Source organism: Chionomys nivalis, chromosome 18 (assembly GCF_950005125.1).
Source record: "Chionomys nivalis chromosome 18, mChiNiv1.1, whole genome shotgun sequence".
NCBI lineage: Eukaryota > Metazoa > Chordata > Mammalia > Rodentia > Cricetidae > Chionomys > Chionomys nivalis.
The window spans coordinates 23548542-23574787 of record NC_080103.1 but is presented as its reverse complement, the minus strand read 5'-3'; the positions used below and the strand labels follow the sequence as shown (position 1 = coordinate 23574787).

General features: G+C 44.6%; 1 protein-coding gene across 2 annotated transcripts in view; it reads right to left on the bottom strand.

Moving 5' to 3' along the window:
* Positions 1–26030, bottom strand: part of Vav3 (vav guanine nucleotide exchange factor 3) — a 317139-nt gene extending 291109 nt beyond the window's left edge. Inside the window, exon 1 of one of the 2 annotated variants that reach the window (XM_057793503.1) lies at positions 25436–26030. In XM_057793503.1, coding sequence (XP_057649486.1) covers positions 25436–25639 — 204 coding nt within the window. In that variant the 5' untranslated portion in view covers positions 25640–26030. The remainder of the gene's footprint in view (positions 1–25435) is intronic. The other variant, XM_057793504.1, reaches the window with a different exon arrangement.
* Between the last annotated feature and the right edge of the window lie 216 nt (positions 26031–26246).

The following is a 26246-nucleotide window of genomic DNA, read 5'->3' as shown; positions in this document are numbered from 1 at the left end:
TGATGCTTCTTACACATGGAACCAGTGTGACTAAGTGGCCCGTCTACACCCGCTGTGAAACACTCTGACTCTTCCACAACCAGTGTAGCTAGAGACTGCAGCTGTAAGATCAGCACAGAGATTTTTCTTCAAACCAGACTTCCTTCTCTGCCTGCCATCTACCGGTATGGCATTTCCTTCCTACTGGGGCTCTACTTTGTGGAAGACAGGGACTATGAGGTTCTGACATTTAACACGACTGCTGTATTTCCTTCCACTTGAGATAACTAGAAAGCATCCCACAAATTTAAGTTGAATGCCATGTAAACGTGGAACACCCACCACCCACAGACGATTAATTCCTGGCCTTAGCCATGTACCTCCCAGGCACTCTGCTAAAATTGTGCATAATCACCCTGTCTAAACACACTGCATCCAAAAGGCCGTGGGGTTCATCATAAGGTCCCCAACTGTGATAGCTATATAAAGTTCTAAGACTCTGAATGAGGCCTAACGTCTCAAACATGAAGACAATTCAACGCATCAACATTAACAAGTATAATTTACCAGCACTTTATTATACACCAGTACAAGCTATTAACAGGGAGCATGTATAAGGTATAAAAAGCCCTCTTTACAAAACTAATGGGCTCCATTCTGAAATTCACAGTTCTTAGAATTCAGGATACATTTCCCCAAGAAATTAAGGCTAAAGTGCTGGAGTTCTTAGGTTAGCATCTACCTCAAAAAGAAGCTGAAATTAGAAAAAAGGAAATCCTGGTACCTTCATCTCCTTGCTTTTTAAGCATCGCAAAACCTACTGTTCACACAGAGCTTGATAGCAATTATCCTGATCCGCACATCTGGCAGGAAGATGAGCCCTACTCTTTACTGGGGAAGTAGATTGGAGCTGTATCCAGGCTAGACTCCTCAAACACAAACAGGTGGTGTGGAGGCTAAGGAGGGTGAAAATAAGTGTGTCCCAAAGAAAAGAGGGGGAGCATGACCAGAAACCCAGTCAGCCAATTTGAGACATGCGTCCCTTCCAGGCTTCATGCACAAGGGCCAAAGGCAACCCCTGCCTTCAGGAAAAGAGAGGAGAAAAGAACTGCAGAGCAAAGCCAGGCAGGATAGACGTCAAGGCCCTGGGGAACCCTGGTGCTCTGAGGGCTAGTAGAACCAGAAGTTGCTGTGGGAATGAATTCTCAAAGCAGAAGTATCTGTTCCCAGCAGAGGCAGAAGAGTAGAGAGGGAGACAGGAACTAGGGGAAACTCTGTGGAAGGAAGGGCAATCCCTGTCCTTGAGGGATAACTTGTTCCCTGGGGAAGAGACTGGAATTAAAACAATTCAGAGGAGTCCCCAAAGAGGAACCGGCCATCCTTCTTTTTCAGGTGTCTTGTTTTGGATAAGCCGACATTTGTGGGCCATTATCTTAGGACGTTGAACCCATAGCACACTCAAGTATTTTCACATCCCTAAGAGCTGTGTGGCTTTAATCACCTCCACAGCTGAAACTACAGACCATTTAATAAGTATTTATGGAACAACAAAAAAATAATAATGAGCAGGGGATGGTTTGTCCTTGCTGTAAAATGAGGTTGCCTTTGTGTGACCTCGGCAAAACTGTGACCTTGCGTGCGTTAATCAACTCATCGGGAAAAGAAAAAGGAATGAGTGTGGATGGCCAGGGTCACCCTCGGCCGTCTTTTAAGTCATTTAGACCTATTGCTATGCAGCGGCTATGTCTCAGTTCTCTGTAAGCACATTCATTTTCCAGACGGCTTTGCGACTTTAATGTCCTCTCCGCAAAGACAGCACAAAAATGCTCCTCTAGCTCCCAGCCTCAAATGCTCAAAAGCTGATTACGTGGGGGATCTAGTAGATAGCACCCTCTTTCGCCAAATGAACTTAGGACACACGTAAAACAGAGGCAGAAATAAAACACAGACTAGCACGTGTCTTTTCCGCGGGGTGACAGAACCCCAAGAGAACCCCGGAGGGGGCCATACCACACCTACGCAAGGAAGAAGCCACCTCTCTTCCGGATAAGAAAAAAGAAAAGCTAGGGACGTTACTCTACTGGAAGTCCTCGCTACCAAAGCAGAAAGCCACAAGCTCCTTATCAGTCACTTGAACTTTTTCTTGCCCATTAAGGCTCCGGGCTATTGGTAGGATGGCTGTCTCCCAAGGAAGAGAGATCAGTTTAATAAAAACTTCTTTCCTGCTACAGATAAAAATGATATTTCCTGCCTGTCCTTTGGGTCAACTCTCAGGATCACTGGGGAAGAGATCTGAACAGAAGAATAAACAAAAATCCCAATACGAAGATAAATACAAAAATAAAAATTCAGCAGAAAGCCTCAAGATAGTCTTGGTTTCTAGGCAAGATTTCTGTCATGGTTTCCATGTGAAATGTCTTCCCACAGCATTACGTCCTTGAGAGCTGTCCCCAGCTATTGGTGCTGTGTGAGGCGGTTGTGGACTCTTTGGAGTTATGGCTAACAGAAAGGAGTCGCTAGGGGACGACTAGAATAACTTACTTCTGGTTTGAGCCCCAAGCATTCCGGTTTATGACCTACCAAGATGTGAAAAGCAGCCACAGCAAGCCCATGTCACCATGCACTGACCAAATCCTCCTTGATGGATTGATAGTCACTTAAACCATGAGCTAAAATTGGTCCTTTCTCCTAAAAGCAGTTTTGACCAGTCAATTCAGGGAGGCAAGTGCCCCTGACCAGTAGAGAACAGGGATGGCTAAGTGAAATCCTGTTTTCTGGGACTAGGAAGATAGTTCAGTCAACACAATGCTTGTCTCTGCAGCATAGGAACCTGAGTTCCATACCCAGAACCCACATAAAAAACACTAGGAATAGGGGAGAAAACCTATAATCCCAGCACTAAGAAGGCAGAGACAGAAGGACATATGGCAGCATATACCTTTACACACAAATATGCACACATGTGCACACACAAATACACACACTTTTTAAAAAATCTCTTTTCCTCCTCAAGTTGCCTCTGGCAGACAATTGCTCATCAGTACATTTTAAGACCCAAAATTCAATCTTGCAAATTAAAAATCGTCCAAAAATATCCGATTCCGAAGGAATTGCATTCTAAATGATAGCAATGATAGCAACCATCCCAGATGCCTTAGTCTGGGTGTCCCAGGAAATAAAGACTGAAGCAGAAGCTTATATGGAGGTGTTTGGTTGGGAAAACAATCCCCAAAGGAACACTGGTTCTCAACCTTCCTAATGCTGTGACCCTTTAATACAGTTCCTCCTGCCATGGTGACCCCCAACCATACAATTATTTTGTTGCTACTGTAATTTTGTTACTGTTATGATTTGCAATGTAAATATCTGATATGTGACCCCTTGTGGGGTCACGACCCACACATTGAGAACAGCCCCAGTAGAGGAACAGAAATGGAGAAGCAGGGAGGGAAAGCACAGAAAGCATTACAGAAGTGAGCCTTACTGCCTGGGTTGGGTACTCAAGGCCACTCCCCCTTCTCAGGAATCCATTGTGGCGTGCTTCTTAAACCTCCCTCTGCAGGAGGAAAAGAAATGATTTCATTGAACGAGTCCTGTCCCCCAATGGGTAAAAGAACCCATCACCCTAACAATACTCTTCATAACTGCCTAGCTGCTCCTGCTTGTCTAGAACCTTCCAAGCAGGAACCTCAGAGCAGGAAGGGGAATGGGAAGGGGGGAGTGGAGGATGAGAGCCCCCTGATTAGGTGTTGTCCAGAAGCACCTGTGTAGTGCATCGCCAAGGAACTGGTTGCTGTTGTGGCTGGAGGAGGAGAGAGGCAGAGGGCATCTTCAAGTGATACTCAGGAGATAGCCACCAGAAGTCCAAGCACCCTGAAAACAGAGGGCACCCTCTTCATTCTCCTATGTAGATTCCCAGTTGGGTGACTGCGGATACCTGGGAAGGGCCACGGGCTTTCTGTCCCTGTCATTTGTTTTTGTTTTGCTTGTGTTTATTTGATTGTTTTTGGTTTTAAGAGAGTAGAATTTTTTTTTTCAGAATGCTGGACCAATCCGGCTTCTTCTCAACTTTTACATCCTTCACTTTTAAAGAACCTAAAGGACTGTCAGAAACAAGCAAGCTTTGTCACTTGCCAATGCTGCCAGATTTAAAGAAGAATCGGTTCTCAAGAGTGGCTCCCAACACCTAGTGTGGCACACACCCATGTAATTACAAAGGAGGGAGTGAGGAGCGAAGGGAGGGAGGAATGAGCAGGCAGGGCAGACAAATGGAAGAAAGAAAGACCTTCAGGACACTGAGAGACGGAAGAATACAAAGAGGACCATAATGACATTGGTGTCTGCTTTGCCAGGCTGTCTGTCATACCACACCAATTTTCCAAGTAGCCAAAGATGGGTGAATGGATAAACTATATGGAAAACAAACAATTGAAAGCTATTTAGACTTAAAGAGAAATCAAATTCTGACATATATTATAGTATGGATGGGCCTTGAGGACATTATCCTAACTGAATGACCCAGTTTATTTAAAGCATCATGAACGGTTGGATCTGCAGACACAGAAAGCAGAACTATGGCTGCCAGGGGCCAGTGGGGCCAGGGGTTATAGTTGAACATGTACTCAATTTCAGATGAGGGAGATGGTAGAGCTCTGAAGACAAGTTATGGTGGCTGCACACCACAGTGAGTGTGCCTGATGACACCGAGGCGTGACTTAGAAAGGATAAATGCAATCATAACCACTATGATTATGTTGTATGTATTTGAGCACAGCAAAAAACACACAAAATTCTACACGGAGTCAACCAGGAGACAGCTCCTAAAGAGGCTCATTTTAGCCCTCCACACTTGCTTACTGCTTCTTTCAAAACTCCGAGGCCTGTAGCCCTAGTCCCTGAGGACCCTGGGCATGGAGTACTTCTCTGCCAGCATGCAGGTTCCACATTCTCATCTCCTGAGCCACACCTAAACCCACGCTTCTGTCACTTAGGGGCGGAACAGGATCTGGGCTCTGCCTCGCGTTCGTCACCACCACAGTCTTTCACAAGCAGGAATTCTGAGTCTCAGGCCCCAGAGTCTGTTGTAACTGCCTTTGCTATGCAATTGCTTGGCGCTCTAAAATCTGCTTCCTGAGGAAGGCCGTTTCTGAGGTCTCCCATTTCCGCCAAGCCAGCCCCAGCAGATGCCAGGACAGCCGTGACCTGCAGTAGGCAACCCAGACATGAGCATTACTGAGCATTTAAAGCCAGATCTTCAGTATTTATGTCTTCTGTCAGAAGTCAAACACGTCCCCTCATATTTAATTTTCTGCACTGGTACTATATTCACACTGAAAGACTCAGAGGCACTCGGTTCCCTTCCACTTCAGAGCCAAACACCATGGCTCGCTTCTTCTCTTTCCTGTACCAAACAATTGCTTTTCTAATGTTATAAAGTAGTCCTCAATATTGTAGACCTCCTAAATGAGGGAGAACTGCAAAATTATGAATATGTCCTCATACATATTCATTATTCAGGCAAATTTTGTCAGCCTTCGCTTCCAGCATTAGGGGATGCTAACCAAGAGGTCGGTCCCGGGAGGCCACCTCTAGCCAGGCTTAAGCTGCCTTAAGACTTCACTTTCACCTATGTTCATAAATGCAAACTGTTCTTCTAGCCTAGGCTTCTTGGTCCACTACTACTGCTTTCCTAAGGACCAATCAAGTCGCTCTTGTTTCTCCTTGATTTCCTGAGAAAGCATGACCTTTCAAATCTGGGTGTTGCAAGCACACCCTTTGAAGCAACCCTAATGTTAGGTTTGCAATGATCACACTGACTCATTTGTCTCTTCTCAAGGATGTTCCACAGGATTCTTTTTTTTTTCCTTTTTCTCTTTTTTTCTGTTTAAAGACTGGCCTTGAAGTCCCAGAGATATGCTTGCCTCTACCTCCCAAGTTCTGGCATTAAAGATGGATGCCACCACATCCAGACATACAATTCTTAAGTAAGAATAACACCACATTTCTGCCTAATCACCAATAAAAGCTAAAGTTGCTCTCTAGGTGAAGTTATAGGGCCATGACCTAACACGCAGACTCACATCATTAAAGCCACAGCAGACACAACTCATCTTCACTGGCAAAGCTACGGTTCAGGAGCTGATGGCCAGAGCGTTTATAATTAGCAAACCCCGTGCAAATACAAGCTGTGGTTCACTATGGAGGAACTTCCGCTAGAGTTAGAAATACCTCTGTCCTATACATAGTTCAGCTTCTTCCGGTCCTCGTCTCTGAGGCCCGCTCATACAGAAAGATGCTTCTTTGGCTGCTCATTGTTGGGGAGGTTAGCTCTAAGACAGGTGGTCTATCACGATCTCATCAATAAACAAATGATGCAAGAGTCATTCCTCCGGGGTCTTCCTTCGCCCCAGAATGAAATTAACTATATGTGCTAAAGCTAATTTATCACTTCCTCCCTCCGCCTGCTTTTCATAATTTAAAGGAAGGGCCTGACGTGACACAATAGCATGCTTGAAATGTCACTTCTGCAGCTAGCAGCCCTGGCCTGCAATCTACACCACCGTACAATGAGAATGTCAAACCTCTTCTACCTTAAATGACTAGGAAGGCCCAATCTCTTTCTTTACCTCATCTGAAATGTCAGGGCTAGAAATATTTTTAAAATCCCAAATATCTAAGCTCCCCCAAAACCCAGCCTGAACCCTCTGGGTAACATCAGGTCATCCTGAACTAATTGTGGTAACATTCGTCACAGACAGCTGTGCCTGGCAAAAATGACCATTTGCCCGCAGCCTTGACTGTCGTCGGCTTCACCATCCCCCAGGTGTGGTATTCCCTTTTTCCACTGAGTGAAAAATCTAGTGGGTAACAGATACAAAACCAAAATGGGTCACAATGTGTTTTATTGATAAAAGCTGTTAAGAACCATTAAATGGGCTTGAGGATGAAGGTTCCTCATCTCTACCCAGCCTACACCCACCATTGGACAACAAGCATACAAACAAAAATAAAATCAACATTACAGGCCTTAAACTTGAAGATAGGATCGATTCTGCTTAGGTGATGATACGGATGAGAGTGGACCAGAAAACCACCACCTGTACAGGTGATCAGGTCTCAAAAACAAGACCCCAAAGAAACCAAGCAACGTATATCCAAGAGTATGCTAATATTCTAACAGGAGTTCTACACAGGAAGATGAGGTGGGGGAAAATAACCTCCTCTTTACAGACCTCACTCAGAGCCCTGGTTCTGTGCCGTGTTGTCAGTGCCTATTCAGTGACTGTGTGCCTGATGAGTCCTGTCAAATAGACGAGCCAAAAAATGAATTCCACTCCTGAAAGAGCAAAATGCAGTTTTGAGCTTGCAGACATTAAGAGTGTAATAGAAGATAGCTTGTCCTTCTGGGACATGAAAACCCAACGAGCTGGCGATCTCAAGTGAAAGGAAATGTACCAGGCATAATCTAATATCTCAGGAATGCTCGTCTTCACCATTAAGACCTCCTGCTATGCTATTTGTCTCAAGAAGGTTCTCTGGCCAGACTCCTGGATGGCTCAGGTTATATCATCCTATGTCTTAGACGAAGAATGTTGGCTGAGATAAGAGATGACTGATATTAAACTATGCTTTCTGCAAGTATCTGCCCTCTCTCCAGGCTTGTCTTCACTAAGGTGAAAGATTATGGCTTTTAAAAAAAAAAACAGAAGCACGATCCTATTTATTTAAAAGTATGCTCTGCTTTTTATAATACCCTTGTAAATAATAGATGCATATATAGTTTCAGTGCAGTCTGAAATCAGGTTTTTAACAAATTAGACCTAAAATTCCTTTCCTTGTCTGAGTTTATTGGTAATAATAATAGTCCATGAATATTTAGCTAAGCACACCCAAGTATTTATTAAGCATTAGCACTCGGCTCTATATTGGTTCCCAGGCATCATCAGCTGATAAAATGTAAGCGACCCTGCTATCATGAGGCCAGAATAAAACACTTATCTGTAAGGTGAGTTGTATAAAAGAAGAATTTCAAAGCTAGGAAATCAAAACAAAATGTCAAGCCCTGAATCCAGAAAAATGAAAGAGAGGCTACAAATTCTGGGAAGGGAAAAACACCTAATATGGCTGCTGCAGAATTCAAAAGGTCAATAAGAGATGTGACTGCAGAGGCAGAGGGATGGAGGCCAGACCACGGGAGGTGGCACTTAGGGATTTTGGGCTTCTCCCGTAGAGCAAAAGTAAGCGTCCCTGTAGTTAAGAAAGGATCGATCACATTGGTGTTAGGGGAGGGGTTTTTCATATTTTAAGGTTACTGATGATACTTTAGAGAGAATGGGTTGTCATAAAGTCTAACATACAGGGGGAGAATAAGTAGAAGGCAATGATCCAAGAGAAAGCTATAGAGTACAGGAGAAATAAGGCTGAGCACTGTGAATTCCATGTGCCAAGCAAGCACTTGACAGATACCCCACTTTACCGATGAGAAAAACTAGAATCCGAGAGACAAGCCATTCAGCAAATGGGTAGCTAAAACTGGAATCAAATCAAAATGACACCAAGGACATTTTTAACCCAAGACTTGGGAAATGTGTCCTTCCCAGTCCACTGAGACTGTTTTCATTGGCTTTTATTCTTCTATTAACTATCTGGCAGTCCATTGACAAGGGCTGTGAAAACGTTAGTCTCTGACCTAGAAATTTCACCTTGGACAATAAAGCTGAAGAAAATAAGCCAAGGCAAGAAATAATCTGTCCCAGGACATGATGAGTCATGCTGCCTACGAAAGAAAACTGGAAATCGCCCGAGGGGCTGGTTCCAAATGCGGGAAGCCTATTAACAAGGTGGCGGTTCTTCATTTTCATGGCTCAGACCACTCCGTGGTCACTTCCTATCAGCATTGAGAAAACTGCGAAGTGTCTCCTAACATTCTTCAGCTAGAGCAATGCACGTTCTCCCACTGCCTCCCAGCTACCACAGGAAACGGGCTGACCACGCTAACCATCCTAGGCCTTAGATGCCTTTGAAGCATCATGGGAGCATCTTCGCCTGTTGCCTGAGAACTTGCCAAGTGGGAAGCTCTGAGCAAGTTACCTGAGGTATGTTATCTCCTTGTAATAGAGTTTAGGAAGAGCTGTCCTTGAGACAAAGCTGAGGGGGAGAGAGGAGAAGGAGACTTCTCTGTATCACATGCTCAGCAGTAAAGCCAAACACTGAACACAAGATCTAGGTCTTTGCTGTACTCTAATGGGCTGCTCTCCCCTGGTTATCATGGAGAAATGGAAGCTCGGAGTCACTGACCTTGTGGGTGGCCCAGCCAGCATGTAAAAGCAGCTCTTCCAACTCCAGACAGAGGGCAGTTTGTGCTTTTTGCTGTAGAATGGCTGCCACGTATAAAATTAACAGCCAAGAAATCAACAGATGAAAATGTCAGTCAAACCACTTCAAAACTACAGTATTTCAAGTCTTAGACTCGATGAGTCTACAGGAGACAGCTGCTGGAGAAATATAAAATCAAAAACAAAACAGAGAGGTTTTCCATAGATCTCCAGAACGTCATTCAGAAGAGGAGTGGAAAGAACCCTGGATCACATGATCAGATGATAGAATGGGACAGAGAAGAGGAAGAAGAATACCTGATTGCCAAATGGCCCTGGTACCATGCTGGGTAACCTGCCCATCTGAGTTCATTTGTACCTAACAACAGTCTGCAGTTAAGAACTGTCTCCACTTTACAGCAAGGAAATGAAGACGCTGAGACATTTAGGGATTGCACCACAGAGATTCACCTCATCGGGTGTGACCTGAATCCGGACCTGCTGATTCTAAAGTTCACATTCTTTCACTAGAACATGACGACAAAACAAAGTCCCCAAGTTCACAGAACTCACACTTCAGAAGAAAACTTCTTATAGTGCTAATACACATGGATATTCATGTTTTTGAGAATGTGGAACCCCTTGCTATTTGACCTAAAACAGCAAACCCTCATCCCTCTTAGGAAAACCATGATTCTAGATGGCTGAGATTCCAAATAGCTGAGAGTTTGCTCGTTTAGATCAGCTCTCTGTGCCATCATTTTCATTATCTAGTAATTTTTCAATGCTCTGTCATTTCTGCCAGGAGGCTCTGGGATCCAAAATTTGAGAACTTGAACTTCTAGCCTTACTCTGTCCCAAAATGAACAAAACTAACTAAGCATAGTAGTAGGCCACTTGTTTATTTTCAATAACCACATAGAAACTATTAATTAAATCACTACTTGGCCTATTAGCTCTAACATCTTACTGGCTAACTTTTACATCTTACTTTAACCCATTTCCAGTATTTTATATTTTACCTCAAGGTTCGTGGCCTACCGGCAAGGTTCCAGCATGACTGTCTCCGGCGGCAGCTCCATGGCTTTTCTCTGAAGCCGCATCCTTCCTCCCAGCATTCAGTTTAGTTTTCCCCACCTAGCTCTGCCCTACCCTATCACAGGCCCAAAACAGCTTCTTTGTTAACCAATGGTATTCACAACATACAGAGGGGCATCCCACATCAATAAAGGAAGGATAAAGAAGATATATTTTACCCGAGTAATTATTAACCAAAACACTTTCTACTCTGTGTGCATGTAGTATTGGGGTGTTGCACACAGCCATTCCTGCTTAATCAGGGACCAGAAGTTGATGTCTAAGGTGTTTCTCTATCACTCTCAAACTTATTTTTGAGATATTCTCTCATTGACCCTGGAGCTCGCTCTTTTGGATAGGTTGATTGATCAGCAAGCCCCTATAAGCTACCTGTCTCTCTGTCTGCCCTCCAACCCCAGCATTAGGGTGACATTCTATCTGACCTTTACATGGGTCCCAGGGACGCAAATTCAGGTCCTAATGCTTGCACAGGAAGCACTTTACACACTGAATATTCTCCAGTCCTAGCCCTCCCCCGGCATGCATTGTCTCAAGAAGCACAGGTTAGCCGCAAACTCACCATGTAGCTGAAGGTGACCTTAAAATCCTAATCTCCCCACTCACCCCCCACCCCACCTCAACTTTCCAGGTGCTGTGCTTACAGGCATTCTCTACCACACCTGGCTTGTTTTCTAATCTTTACAAGCACATTTTTAAAACTATGTAAGCATGATTTAAGTCTTTGTTAGGATGTTACTATTCTGAGAAAAGGTAGGGACTGTGACTCAGAGAACCTGGGTCTGGGCTTTGCCAAACAAAGTGACCTTGATCAAATCTCTACACACACCAGAAGCCTGAGGCTGCGCATTGTGCAAACCAACTGCTGGTCTAGAATTCTCTCTAAAGGACTCCCAAACGCATGTTGTCTTTCCTGAGTACCTTGTACTGTGCATGAAGCCCCATAATACAACATTAATGATTCGGGGTCCTCAAGTCCACAATTCACAATTTTGAACACTGCCAGCTTAACTTTTGGTTATCCTTCCTCTGTGCTTTAACTTTCTGTCTATATCTAAGAGCGTCCTTGGTCTTAAATAGGTTTATTGAAGATGAGTGGAATGTATATCTGCAGTTTCTCAGTCCAAATACCGAACAACCCATTATATGTATCACTGTAATTACTTTAGTCCTACCAACACTTCAATCACATGCCATCTCCTCTATTTTATAAATATGAAAACTAAAGATTCAGTCAGTTAAGCTGCTGGGTACTGAAGCAGCAGAGCTATGACTCAAGGTCAGGTTATATCAAAGACAATGTAAGATCTACGAGAACCTATTGTCTTTGTATTTTGTTTAGTTTTCGTTTTCATTTTTGTTTTCTGAGACAGGTTTTCTCTGTGTATCTCTGGCTGGCTGTCCTGGAACTCATTCTGTAGACCAGCCTTGCCTTGAACTCATAGAGATCCGCCTGCCTTTGCCTCCCTGAGTGCTGGGATTAAAGACGTGTGCCACCACCACCCAGCTGTATTGTCTTGAAAGTATATTAAAACACAGGGTTAATTAAAGGTCCTCAAGTTTGAGGTCAGAATTTTGGGCCTGTAACATTGGCAGAAATGATGTGTAGCCTGATAAACAGAATCTAATAAATATATTTTATTTTTCCTCTACCAAGAGGTGAGAATATTTTTATTACTATTTTCTGGATTCATTATTTTTTTCATCAAGCTAATTATGTGTGAATCCCTGGAGGGTGGGGTTTTAGATAACAAAGATGAACAAGAATGTCAAAGGGCTCATTTTTAACTAGATTGGTAAGAAATTTACATTCTTTGTTGAAGTTGTTGAGCCATTTATTAAACATGACAGGGAAAAAAATTAAATCCTTACCAAGCTAGACACGCAAGAATCCTGGAAAATTGTTTTTATCTTTCCCATTATTTTTCTCTTCACTCTGGTCATTAAACAGAACTATGTATTCAGAGGGCTCGAGAACTCAATAAGGATAGAACCATCTGAGCTACCGCATGAGAAGAGCCCAGCTTCTCTATGGGGCTAACACCGATGTGAGCAGTAATGACGTCATGGTCTCTTCTTAAACCATCTCTGAGAGGAACCCACAGCTTGGGTCGGTGTTTAGGAGAGCTTCAGAGCTCAAGTCCTGCTTTGCCCTGGTGGAGGACAGCTGTTGTATTTTACTGAATCTCTCAGGGGAGTTTCTGGGCAAAATGCAGGGTGCCTCCAAATCCTCAGGCATCACAAACGATGTGAAGGCAAACATCTCTTCTGTATCTGATTGGCTGAACACTTACTAGCTTTCCTTGGTTAACAAAGGCTTTATCATAATTTGAAGGCCAAGTGCCAGAAAACCTGATATCTCCTGCTGAACCTACATCTTGGACTATCACTAAATGACCAAATTATTCTAGTGCCACCTCCCCATTAGACATTACATAGACGATTAAGAGAAAGTTAAATCCTAACATTATAGCCCCAGCCTTAAAATCACTGTAAACAGATGTTGTGATGTGGTTGGGAGAAGAAACAGTCAGCCTGGGTACCACTAGGACCTGGGAAACATGATTGGAGGTCTCCTGGCTCATTGACTGTACCCAGTCACACCAGTGGGCTCTGGAGACCAGATATCAAAAAAGTACATCTAGCACACAGCATTCTATTTCTCATAGTCAAATGTCTCATAGCACCTGGAACTCTCTGGAATTCTGATTTATTAACTGTCCCCTTCAAGACCAAAACTCATTCATAAGTGTCAGGAAGCCAAAAAAAAAAAAAAAAAAAAAAAGTGCCTTCAAAAATAACTTGCAAAATTCAGAACAACTGCTACTTCTCCTATCTAGTAACGGTCACCATGTGGAAAGTGGGATGGGACAGGCTGGGGACAAGTTAAGACTCATGAAGACAAGGGTGGTTATGATGATGACAGGCAGGGCCTCGGGCAGAACTGGGGACTCGGAGTATCAGGCATTTGGGAAGCTGGAGGTCCTGGTCACTGAGGATTTGGAAGCCAAACTTTCTATTTGCAACATGGTTTGAGCTTTGAAACACAGAAAAAAATACGAGTCTGTTGGAGACACTGTGAAGAAGTAGAGAAAAAAAGCACAAAAAGTAACGCGTTAGCTAGGAGGGAAAGGTGAAAAGGCCATTTGTGGGTGCACTCAGGAGTACCCAGCCAAGGCTAGGCCAGGGACTGATGGGGGTATCCAGCAACCAAACAGCCAGCAGGGATAATGATGGCTCAGCGAGTGAGAGAAAACGGAGGATAGCAATTCTGAGGGTACCAGAGCGGGGAGGGCGCTTGCCTTTGGCGCCTTACTTTAGCCATCTACTGAGGAGTCTGGCTATTACATCCCCTCGACTTTCCAGATGTTCTCTTGAATATTCGCTGAAGCCACTGTCCACACACAAAAGACAGCGGCTTTCATGTCTTCAGTGCAAATAATTGTTAATGTTAATGAATAATCATCATTCAGAATAACTGTCTCATTGGCATTGCCAAGGTCTGAATGTCACGGCACACTGCTCTTTTCCTGCTCAGCTTTTTTTCTCAAACTTTCTTCCTCTCTAGTAACCACTGTGTCTCCATCGCCTTCCTGGCCTCGCCTGGCTCACCCAGCTGCATGCATTGCTGCACTGGGCTTGCGCTATCCAACGATTTACTTCCTTTCTGCATTCTGCAAAAGTCTGACTCTCGGGTCAAATCTATTTTCTCCCTGCCACCCAAAAGCAGAAACTTCAAGTGATTTACTCTCTGCCGTGTGTGTGTGTGTGTGTGTTCCACACATACACAGTAACGGGCAAAGTCTACGGAAAGAAACACTGTATACCACCCTTCGTGAAAAAGAAATCAATTTTGTGACATGAATGTCACACAAAACTGGGCAAAGCATTGCCCGTCCACCAAACAGTTATCAGGCCGCTCACACTAATTCAAATGGCATCCCTGTCCTGCTTGACAAGGGTGAGGTTGCAGACAAGTACAGGATACAAGAAACTAGAGCCAGGAACTGAATTTTACTTCCCTTTGATGCTCCAGGATCTACCACAGAGTCAAATATGCAGCAGACAAGTTCATGGTTTAATTAATCATATCACAGCCACTGGTTACAATGATGACGAAGCCAAACAGAAAGCGGGTAGTGCCAAAACTATCATTACCATAGACGTTTATTTTAAATACACTTTCAATGCAGAATCCTATAGTGTTATGTTCCACTTGCAGAGAATGCCGTGCTGTTGGCAACTACTTTCCCAGACATTTCCTCATGCAAATCACCAGATAGCCACAGAGTCTGGCAGCAGAAAATGGGAAATTTTGCTGAATTTGGAAGTAGGACAGTTGGATTCCAACCTTGTCTTCACCACTTCCTGTCCGTATGACCTTGAAAAAACGCCATTTAGCCTGGTGCGCATCTCAATTTCCTCCTCTGCAGAGTGGTGATAAGACCATCCTCTTCCTGCTGTACAGACTTAGGAGGATGGGAGGGATGGCAGAGGGGAAGGAAACAGTCATGCTGACAACCTACTGTGCACCGAGCCCTTAATGCCTTGCTTCATCTTCACCTCAGTCCCTCGAAGGTGGGTTTCACTGCTTCTTGCTCATTTCAAGAGGAAACTGGGATCCAAAAGTAAAGGAACTTTCCCAAGGTCATCCCTTTGGAACTCAGCTACTTCTGCTTGAGCCCTGATCCTCACAGAAGCAGAACGTCTTCTAAGTGAGGCCGCATCTACAGTTGCTGCTACTGCTCTAAGTACATAGGTGAAGACCAAGTGACACCAGGCCTGGCTAAGGTCACAGAGTATGCCAGAGACAAGGCTGGGACCAGAAGCCAAGCTTCCCATCCCTGACCTTTCGAAGCCCTTTCATTTAACCACGCTGCCCCCAGGATCTCAGGAAAAGACATAAAGAGATGTGGGGCTTATTTATTCAGGCCAGCTGTTCCAAGTCTATTTTCAGACGAGCACTTTTAAAATCATGGAAGGTCGGTATCAAGTGTATCATTAAATATTCCATATTAATTGACCCTTTAGAGGATCCCCATGTGAACAGCACATGCTGTTAGCTTCCTTTTATGGAAGCAGCTCAAAGGCCCACTGCACTTCTGCAACATGCTTTGAAAGGACTCCCAGACAGCAGTACAAACACAATTCTAATATATTTTTTCCACAGGAATCAAAAGCAGTGACATTTTGTTGATCCGTGGTTCTCAGCACTAAATGGCAAAGACCAAAAAAAAAAAAAAAAAAAAAGCCAAAATATATATTAAATTGGCTACAATACTATGCAAAGTCTGTACTCGTGAGCAGAAAGGGTAAGAGGATGGGGAGAGGACTTAGAGAATGATATCATTCCACATAATAGCTAATAATAGGTATATGAATTAATAAGTATAGCTACAACACGGAAGGGGGGGAACCATGCCATAGCATTCATTTAAAGAAGTGGTGGTCCTGGCTCCCAGGTAAATATAAGCAGCTTCACTCTAGACCCAGGCCCAGCTGTCACAAATCACAGTATTAACCTGCCCTGCCCTCATCAATTTTCTTTGTTTTCCTATATGATTGTATTCTCTTTGCCCATCAAATACCTGCCAAAGGTCTGCCCCCACTTTACTCTGAACAGTGAGATACATAGCATCAAATCATCCAAACGCAGCATCTGATATCTTGAACCAACATGACAGTTCAGTATCTGACAAGCACAGAGTGCCATTAACAACATCCACAGGCCCAATCAGAGAACACTCCCACAGAGCAGCATCACAGACAGCAGCACAATGGGGAAGAGAAGGCCCCCTCTTCACTGCATGCTCAGCTGTGCCAGCAGCCTTGGTGAGAGAGGACTCAGCTCACTTTAGATGTCCTAATTCCAACCTCAACGCCACTCTGAACCACTTCTTAGCACACATTACTTAACCCGGCTTAGACGCGGCGTATAGATCACTCTGCCTGCCTCTTTGGACGAGAAAATATGTGACAGGTGCTTCCTAAGGAAGACTCGGAAGCCTTGGGCAGACTTCTGCAGAAGTGGTGGTAATGGTTATTGTAAAAACGGTTAGCAACCAGTGTGCACTGACAGCCAGTCACACAGACCTCATTCATTCAGGCGGAATGCGTTTTGGTTGGGTCTATTTTAGAGAATACGGAAGCTTCAAGATGCGGCAGGTTCCCATCACACTGAAAAGATCACTCAGTTGTAAAGTGGAAAGGCGATGTTATCTGCGATGATCAGCAATGGCACTGAATGGACAGGTAGGTATCTGAGGTTCATAATGACATGCGCAGAGCTGAATATGTCGTATAAAATTCAGTCAGTTATCTTTGAAAGGACATCATTCTCAACCCAGCAAATGAATTTATGCTTACTTATATGTGACTGTTAAGTGTGAGTCCCTGTGTCACCTTCCAAAGACATTTTATCAGCAAATTAATCTATGGCAAGTCCTAGCATGGCAAGGAGATGAATAAGAAAAAAGCTGCCAAACAGGGCACCTCACACTCCGCCTATGCGAGCCAGGTTGTTGCACTAAGCAACATATACTCTGCCACACCTTGGAAGGGAGTCAGGAACACCTACTACAAAGGGACACCGGACCGAATCTTCAAGCAAATGAAGACAATCTCTGGAAACAGCGAAAAGTGCATGCAAATTTGCACGTTGACATTTAACAAGCACGGCCCATCCACAAAAGCATAAACGAGTCAAGAGCACAGCAGAGGGAGCCTTGAAAGATGGAAGAGGACCAGATCTTGCATCCTAGGTGCTTGCATGTTCTCTAAGGATTCTGAAGTTAATCCGAGGCCCATCAGGAACCACCAAACAGTTATAAGGAAGTTGAGTAACCACTTATCTGCCCCAGTGGTGCAGGTCAAAACCAGGGTTGCTCCTCATGATACTCAAAGTTCATCAGCCTATCTTGGTGAGTTTTACCTTGAAAGCATACCCAGAATCAAGTAAGGGAGAGAACTAAGGAGGCAGGAGAGTGGGTGAGAAAGACTCGGGGAGAAACTTATGTTTTTTCCAGGAGGGCTGTTCACTCAGTCATGGTACAAGAGAGAATGTACTGCCTATGGTCACAGAGGCAGGTATAAGAGCCAAAGAAAGCCTTCCTTTGATTTTTTTCTATTTTCTCTGCAGAACAGGAAGCTGGGGCAGCAGTTTAAAGGAAGGATGAAGGAGAAGGAAGTGACGGAAGATACATGAAAGGAAAGAGAACGTACTAAGAAGTCGCCTTGGACAGTGGGAAAACAAATGACTAGAACAGTTCTCAAACTCCTCTCCACTCCTTAAAAAGATGATGAGATCCATTAGCAGCTGAGTTTGTGGGCCATACCCATCAATGCTTGACATACTCAAAATCAAAACCGAGAGGTCTTTATACACACGTACATAGTCCACTGTTAGTCCTAGCAATGGCACCAGTAACAATATGCAACTTCGGAAAACTCCAGGGTAGATGCGTGAATAAATGAGAATTTAAGCAAAGGATGCTGTGTTGATATTATAAAAGAGCCTGGGCCCTAAGGAAGGCATCAAAAGCCCCTCTGCAACTGCCTGGAGTCCCCAGGCTTTGAGAACACCTTGTCTAGATAAACAGAAACAGCACAGTAGGGTGGATCCCAGCACTCACTGGAGGTTTAGGGATCATGCCCTTCAAGTGAGAAGAGTCCCTGTGGTGTGGTTTTCCTCCTTCACCTTTTAGCAGCTCAACTGTAGGCAGGAAATAAGTAACACGCTGGACTTAGTCAGGGTTCTGTTTACCCTAAGGAGCAAGATAAATAAGCGAAGCCAAGGAAGTGAGTTCTGGAAAGTGAGCTGTGCAGGAAGGAAACAAAGCCATGACAGCAGTGAAGAGGCGGGAGAGGAGAAGAGTTCAAAAGATCACTGGATTTTAGGTATTACCAGAATAAGCCAGAGAGAAGAGGGGATTGACACAGTGGGATGCTTGAAACTGAGACACCAGAGGGTAGCTGGTCAGTACCAGTTCACCACCCTGAACTGATCTCTTCAGGCCACCCAAGCCTGAAACCGTCAGACCACTCTGTCCATATTCAGAGGTCCACAAAGCCTGTCTTTTGCATGCCTTAACTACTTCTGTAAGCTTCTATATTCCTTTCCAGCCTTCCACTCACCCCTTGTTCTGACCTCGCCCTCTCTTCATCCAGTCCTCTCCACACTTTGGTCCATGCCCAGTATTGGCGCAGCAAATCCATCCTGATGGTTGTCAGCTGTCTAGCATGACCACACCACTCCAGAAGCAACTGTCACAATGGAGGCAGACGTGAGCTGCCGATGTGAATCAAGGGTCCACAGTGATAAATTAACAGCACCGATACCACGAGACGATCAAGGGAAGAGACGAGGACGTGAACACAATGAAGGTGGAAATGCAAAAGTGTGAATGTTTAGATAAAAAGCAGCTAGTAAAGGAGACAGCTGGTAAAGGAACAAGAGTCATGAGAAGCAAAGACAGCGGTGTGGGACAGGAAGAGAACAGTTCACCAGGAAGGCTGTGGTCTGGGGTGCTGACTGCCACGGAATTTCTGGAAAGTGATTAAAAGAGGGAAGATCCAGGAATTCACAGATTGGATAAATCTCATTTACATGATAAACTCTCCCGCTGCAAAGGAAAGAAGGAAGGAAAAAGGAAACTCATCGTCCTCACCATGACAGCTATAGGACCATCCTTCACAGATGAAGCTTTAGGGAGCCCTCATGACGTCACCAACTAGGCCACCAGAAGAAATGTTTAAAATACGGTAGCCATACTGCATAAAAAGGCCATAATCAGCATGGACTTTCACACAGGTAGATGATTGAAAAGAACAATTTAACAAATAAAAGGGTAGCTGACTTCTGGGGAGATGAAAAACACATTATTCTGGGTGAACTAGAAATGTAACCAAGAAACCACTCTTTTTTGGACAATGAGAGCTTTTTGTCCCTCCATTTTCTTTAATCCACTTGATGCTGGAGACAGAAAGTGCAGACATGTAAAACACATGGCAATGCCTTAAGTGATACAATTAGAGGGTTTTTAAATATATGGCTATGTACAATAGAAATAAGGTTCTCTTTATATGTCTCTTAAAAAAAAACAGTACATGAAAATGAAACTAGGTGTTAGCAGATTAGAAGGTAACCCTGCGTATGACAGTCAGTCATTGTTTTTACAAATGCCACATCACTAATTCTCTGCATACTGGACAGTACTATGCAGAGAAATGTAGAAAGTACTAAGTCTTGAAACGGTATTCAAAAGAAAACCTTAGGAATATTTATAATATTTATATTTGCTCATAGGCAAATACCTTTTCACGTATATGCATTTTAATATACAGGATTACTACAACATACATTTGGCATAACTTTTTGCAGTCTGCTTTTGAGACACAGTTTCATATCGTCATAGCTGGCCTTGAACTCCTGATCTTCTTGCTTCCAGTTCCCAAATGTTGGAATTACAGGTATAAACCAAGACTCCTGGCTTAAAACCTGTATGAATCCAAAAAATGTTTTTGAATAGATATAAAATAAAAATTCCATGTGCTAAACAATCCTTTTTAGACATTCCCCTACTAGCCACTACCTTAATTTTCTACTCTCTTATTAACAAAATTACCCTCAAAGAAATGTCTACCCTGGCTAAACTGTCCACTCCTAATTCTCTGTTCCTCCATTATGGTGTTTGCTTCCAGACTATCAAATTTCTCTTTGGTCAAGGTCACCTAGGAACTTCAGACCATGTAAATCAATATCCTATCCTGGGTCCTCACTTTCCTTGATCTATCAGCAGCATCTGACACATCAGATCACTCTTCCTCCAAGCACATTGTTCCCTTCTTAGAACCCTACACTGAGGGCTACCTCCTCACCCAAGGTCATTCCCTCTCAACTGCCCTCCTCCTGAGCCTCCATGATACGCATCCCCGGTGCTCTCACTCAGATGTTGTGTCTTCCTCCATCCCTACTCGGCAGATGTTATCTATCCTCCAGTCTCATTATTTCAAATGCTGCCTATACTTTGGTGGCCCCAAGATTTGCATGTACATCTTCAACTTCTACAGCTTCCTGCTCAGTCTCTTTCTCTGGGTGGCTACTGGACACCTAAGCATGACAGCTTCAGGTAGGCCTCCTTTTCTTCCACATATATCCTAGATTTCTCCATCTCTGTCAACGGCCACTCAGGCTGGACTCCCAGTCATCCTTGATCTCCGCCTTCTTCTCATACCCAGAGTAGTGTAGCCAGCTGGTCTTTCACCCTCAGAAAGCATTCAGAATTCTATAACTCCACCATCTGCTGCTTCTGTTCTGGTCATGCCTGCCAGGCCTTCAGTCTGAATGGCAGCACCAGCCCAACTCCTCCATCCTTGCAAAACAGCAGCCAGAGTGACCCTGTCAAAAAGGTAAGGTACGTCACATCATGACGTCACTCATCCCTTCGTGCGGAATCCCATTTCACTCCGAGTGAAAGCCAAAAGTCAATATAAGGACCTACGAGTACTAAAATTTAGGGCCCCATTTTCTCGCCAGACTCATTCCGTTCTATCCCACACTCGCTCTCCTCCAGGTTCTCTGGTCTTCTCGCTCTTCTAGTGTACCCCGTGCTAACTGCCTCAGGGCTTCCTGTTTGTATACCCCCTGCTGAGAAGATTGTCTGGTCTGGTTTTCAGACATCTACATCCCTACATTCCCTGGTTGCCTTCAGGTTTCTGCCTAATTGACACCTTCTCAGAGAAGGTTTTCTTACATAACCTACCGTCTGTGAAATGACGTTTCTCCCTCTTCTCCCACCCAGCCTCATATGTGCTCTATGTATGGCTCATATGTGCTCTATGTATGGCTCATATGTGCTCTATGTATGGCTCATATGTGCTCTATGTATGGCTCATATGTGCTCTATGTATGGCTCATATGTGCTCTATGTATGGCCCATCTCCCTCACCACCATGTGCATCCCTTTAAGGCAAAGACCCTGTCACAAGTGTTTAGTGCTCTAAGCCAGTGTCCTAAGAACAAGTAATTTGTTGAAGGAACTCTTCAAGAATGAACAATTCATGTTAAGACAACTCAAAGTTTAGCCAGAATGTATATCATTGTCATAAACCTCACCAAATATATGAATTTCATTCCAGGATATAGTCTGGCCCAAACAAATAAGATAACACTAAAATAATCTCAGCAATTACAAACCTCCAATTAGTTTATACACTGATGGAGATCTTTTTAACCACTAAAAGTGACATCAGGCCACTAAGTCCCATTCCCTTTTTTGCAATAGCACAAGGATCAATAGGCTTCTCAATGAATCACTCGTGTTCATTATGTCCTGGCCATAATATTGTTTCTGTTGAAAAATAAATCTGTCTAATATGTACAGACACAAAAGTATTGAATTTTCAATGGTTATCATAGAGCTATTTAACTTTAACCTTTACAATGGAACATGCTGAACATGAAATAAAGGTGAATTTACCTTTTTTGCTTTGCTTTTTTGTTTTGTTTTGTTTTAGCCAAGACTGGCCTCAAAATCACTACATAGCCAAGGGTGACTTTGAAATCCTGGTCTCCCTGGCTGAATTTCCTGAGTCAGGTATTGCTACCATATCTTCCTTAAGCCATTATGAATGAAAGCAAAATCTACATTGGTATTTCATAAGTATTTGTTTCTTAATTAAAGATCATCATCTTATCAAGATGGTGAGACCAAAAAGATGCCAAGCCATGGTGTACGACTAGAACAACACAAGCAGGAGAGGTGGGACCCCATCTATGTTTCCATTTTAAGAAGACTAAGTTAGTTTATGAATACTGCAAGATTCAAGCCTATAATTGAACACTTATTATTTGCAGTGTTAGTTGCATTTTAATGCAAACAGGACAGAAGGCTGACTGGGGGGTGATGAGATAACATCCCTCTCACTAGAACAAACACCCATGTTTTAAAAGGCTACTCATTTTATAGCCTCTTTGGGGGAAAGTGTTATCTCTCTCTCTCTCTCTCTCTCTCTCTCTCTCTCTCTCTCTGTGTGTGTGTGTGTGTGTGTGAGAGAGAGAGAGAGAGAGAGAGAAACAACAAATAAAGTCCCCTTTGTTGGCATTTGTCAAAACATTTTCAGAATACCCCAAATCTCCTAAGTATGATCTTCTAGCTATCTCCCACACATGACAGAGCATGTGTCAAAAGGAAATAGTGTATTTCAAATTAATATCTTCAACAGAAAAAGTCAGGTATAGAAGGGAAAACTCTTGGAAGTAGCCAAAAACCACAAGTACTAGGAATAGCATCTCTAACTTCAGAAAAGAAAGCTCTGCTGGGAAGCAGGTGATTATTAGCAAAGCACATTTTGGAGCTGGATGTATAAACAAAAGAAAACGCAGTTCTATAAAAGGCAGTTTATGCAACTTATGAGAGGAAGTCAAGCAAACCTTCCTGGAGAGATGACAACTAGGTGGGGACCTGGAGGGAGTCAGGAAACACGGAAGTGTGGATGCTTGGGGGAAAAAAACAGGAATGTCTTCATCTAGGCAACACCAAATACGCTAGGCTATTAGCTTATTCCTTATACATGATGATGGCAGTTGACAGAGTAAGAACCTCATTGCAAGGAACAACCAGAGCCTTTCCCAAAAAAGCTGCATGAAGCAGAAATACTTACAGATGTTAGCACACAGGAACTTTTAGATATTTGTGATTTGGAATTTTAATTGTATCCAAATACCCATAATAATATGACAATAGCAGATATAACGCTTTAGGTAATTTTGCTAATACTGAATGTTTACTAAATATACAGTATGGCTGACTATTGTAGGTATGTTGAATATGTCCCCTTGTTTCATAAAAGCATCTACTAAGTCTCATGTAATGACATAATGACAACCTGCATTATGCAAATGCAGATTACCTGGCTCTCAGCTCTCAACTCTCTGCTGTGGGGCCAAGAATCAAGAAGAAAACAAAACAGACACCCCGCACTCAGGTGTTAACTTTCTAGGACCATGTTTGAGAAGAAGTTCTCTTGAAGCTCATCACAAGAGAAATCACTGAATTTGGAACCAGAAAGTTCAGAGATGGACTGGCTACAGCACGCAAAAGGAAAACCTAAGAAAGAGTCACTTCACTGCCCTGCTTACCTCACTACAGCCTAGGGGCCTGTTGATATCAGTGCAATAAGTCCTTGAGGGCAATATCTTGGTATGCTCACTGTGGCATCCTCAACAGACACTAGAACTCTTAAAGAATCGTGCATGTTCCGTTTCATTAGTGATGCTTATAATGATTGTCACTCATCAGACTGATTATATTATAGATAATGCACTTATGACAAGAAAGAGGAAAGCGTATTTGACAAGATTCCACCCATTGTTAAGCAGTCAAATAAAGGTCTGAGGATCAAAGAACACCCAGCTGTCCAAAAATAAGTAGATAATAGAATTTTAAAAAGGAACAAAAAGAAGAGAGAAACTTGATTATTAAGGGTAACTTTAACGAGTAACTGCTGAAAATTCCAGAAACTGAACTTTCAGGAAATGCGCATAGCACCTGGTTCACAAGCACCGTAATCCATGCTGTTGCTGAGGCAACTACTCAAGTGGAATTGGGACTCCAGGAACTTACTCCTGCCCACGCAGGACCTTATATCCAACAGTAGCTCTGACAGTATGGAAGCAGCCACCAAATCCCTCCACAAGACATCTACAGTTGGCACAATTCTGGAAAAGTCGGAATTGGCAGTTACCATTTAGGTTTGTAAGAGTAGAAAATAATTGATCCTTCTTGTAAATACATATGGTTCTATGTCTGTGTTTTCCTTGGGGACTGTCTGCCTACCAAGAGGTTGAAGGCAGACAGTCAGGGGAGGCAGGATTTGAAGTGAGAAGGGACCCTGATGAGGTACTGAAAACCAGAGCTCAGTGTGGGTGTGCCTGCTTTAAATAAGAGATTATTACATGGCATAAGGTCATTTCCTTCTGCAAGGACACAGCTCTGGTTAAGCGGCTGAAGCTCTGTATCACACAAGGCTTGTGCTAAAATGTGTCATGAACGGGGGTTCTTTCCTTTCCCTTCTAAGTTAAAAGGTAGGTGTGTGTGTGTGTGTGTGTGTGTGTGTGTGTGTGTGTGAAGAGAAAATAGAAGTTCTGAGTTGTGTTGAACATCCTCTGAACAAAAACTTTCCGACAAGACCCAAAAAAAGCAGCACTGTGCTGCACTGTGACTTTTGAGCTGACTCTGAGGACCCCGCTGCCTACCAGGGCTACATTTTCATCAGAGCCCCTAAAGAAGTCGCTCAAGCAAGACTAGGGCCACAGGAGTCTACATGCCCCCGCACTACCTGAGCACAGGACCCAATGAAAGAAAGAGGAATCTCCAGTGAAACTTCTCACTTCCTGCCACTGGTGAGAGAGGCAGGGCTGGCTCCCCGCTTGTTTTCAGACAAGCTGTAAACACAATCACCAGCAGTTTAACAGCAAGTCACCGGCTGGGCGGGTGTGGGGGCGCTTCTGGAAGTGTCCCTGTGGTCCCGCTCCCTCTTTTTCCTCTGACCAGGGTCATTTCCATACAGATAACGGTACCAAACGCCCTCCACTTCCTAGAGTCCTCATGTATGGCATGGTTCCTCTTTCTAGAACGTGGGGACCAAATGCACAGGAAAGAAAAGAAAAAAAAAACCTCAAAGCAAGATTATCCCATCAATTCATTCCATTCCCTTTCACTGTCATTTTAGAGCTGGATCGACTCTTTGTTAATCCACACGGGGCGGGGGGAGGGGGGAGAAAGGTGAAATGCGCTCTAAGATAACTTATTTCTTCCCGCCTCCCAGAAAGCAATTAGGATTCCACACACCATCTCCGGACGCAAGGTTTTAATGTTTAGCTGACAAGCTAAACCATTTCAAGGTTAGGTAGAAAAAGCCCCTAAGCTGAGAACTGAGAGGCAGGGCAAGCTGAGCGCACCTAGATGTTTGCATTCACACAAAGAAATTATCCGTATGATTAATGGGAGCCTCTGGCGGACGGCGGGGTCGCAGGGTGGCCTCCATACCTGGGACATCTGCGGCCTGAGGTTGATCTCTTTCAGGTTGATGGAGTGTGCCCGTAGGTTGTTGAGCAGCTGGCAGAGCAGGACTCCATCCCGGAGGGTCTGCGCCAGGTCGAACACCTGCGCCGAGTCCCACGTCACCCGGTGGTTGGCCGGCAGCACTTTGCAGTGGATGAGCCATTGAGCGCACTGCTTCCACGGCTCCATGCCCGACGGCTCCGGGACCCGGCCCCGCCGGGGCGGGCGGCGACTCGGAGGTGACCGCCGCCGATCTTCCGCGCCCCGCCGACGCCAGCCGCCGGTGGCTCCTGGGTTGCTCTGCTTCTCGGGAACGGGCGCCGCTACCGGCGGCTTGGGGAAGCCGCGTGGGACTCGCCTCAGGTCCCCGCCCGGATGCGCCGCGGCCCGGCCGCTGCTGCAGCAGCGAGTGAGGCGCGCTCTCAGTGCGCCTCGGCCGGCTCGACCGCGCACGGGCTTCCGACTCGCGAGCCCGGCGCCCCGAGACTGAGCATGCCCAGCGCGCCTGGCCGGTCTGTGCGGTTCGCGAGTCTCGGGAGGCGCGGGTGCGAGCGTGCCCGCCGCCCTGGCTGGGGGTCGGGGGCCGAGGGCGGGGCGGTTGGGGGAGGAGCGGGCCGAGCTGGGGGCGGTGGCCACAAAGGGGATCCCGGAGCCCCCGCCCGCCGGCCCGCAAACCCTCGGATGCTAGAAGCTTGCACAACCCCGGGGCGTCCAGGGATTAGCCCATCGCCGCGGCTTCCTAGGAAGTGTGGCTGAAGACTGAGAAACGCTTGGGAGTCCCTCGGGACACCCTAAA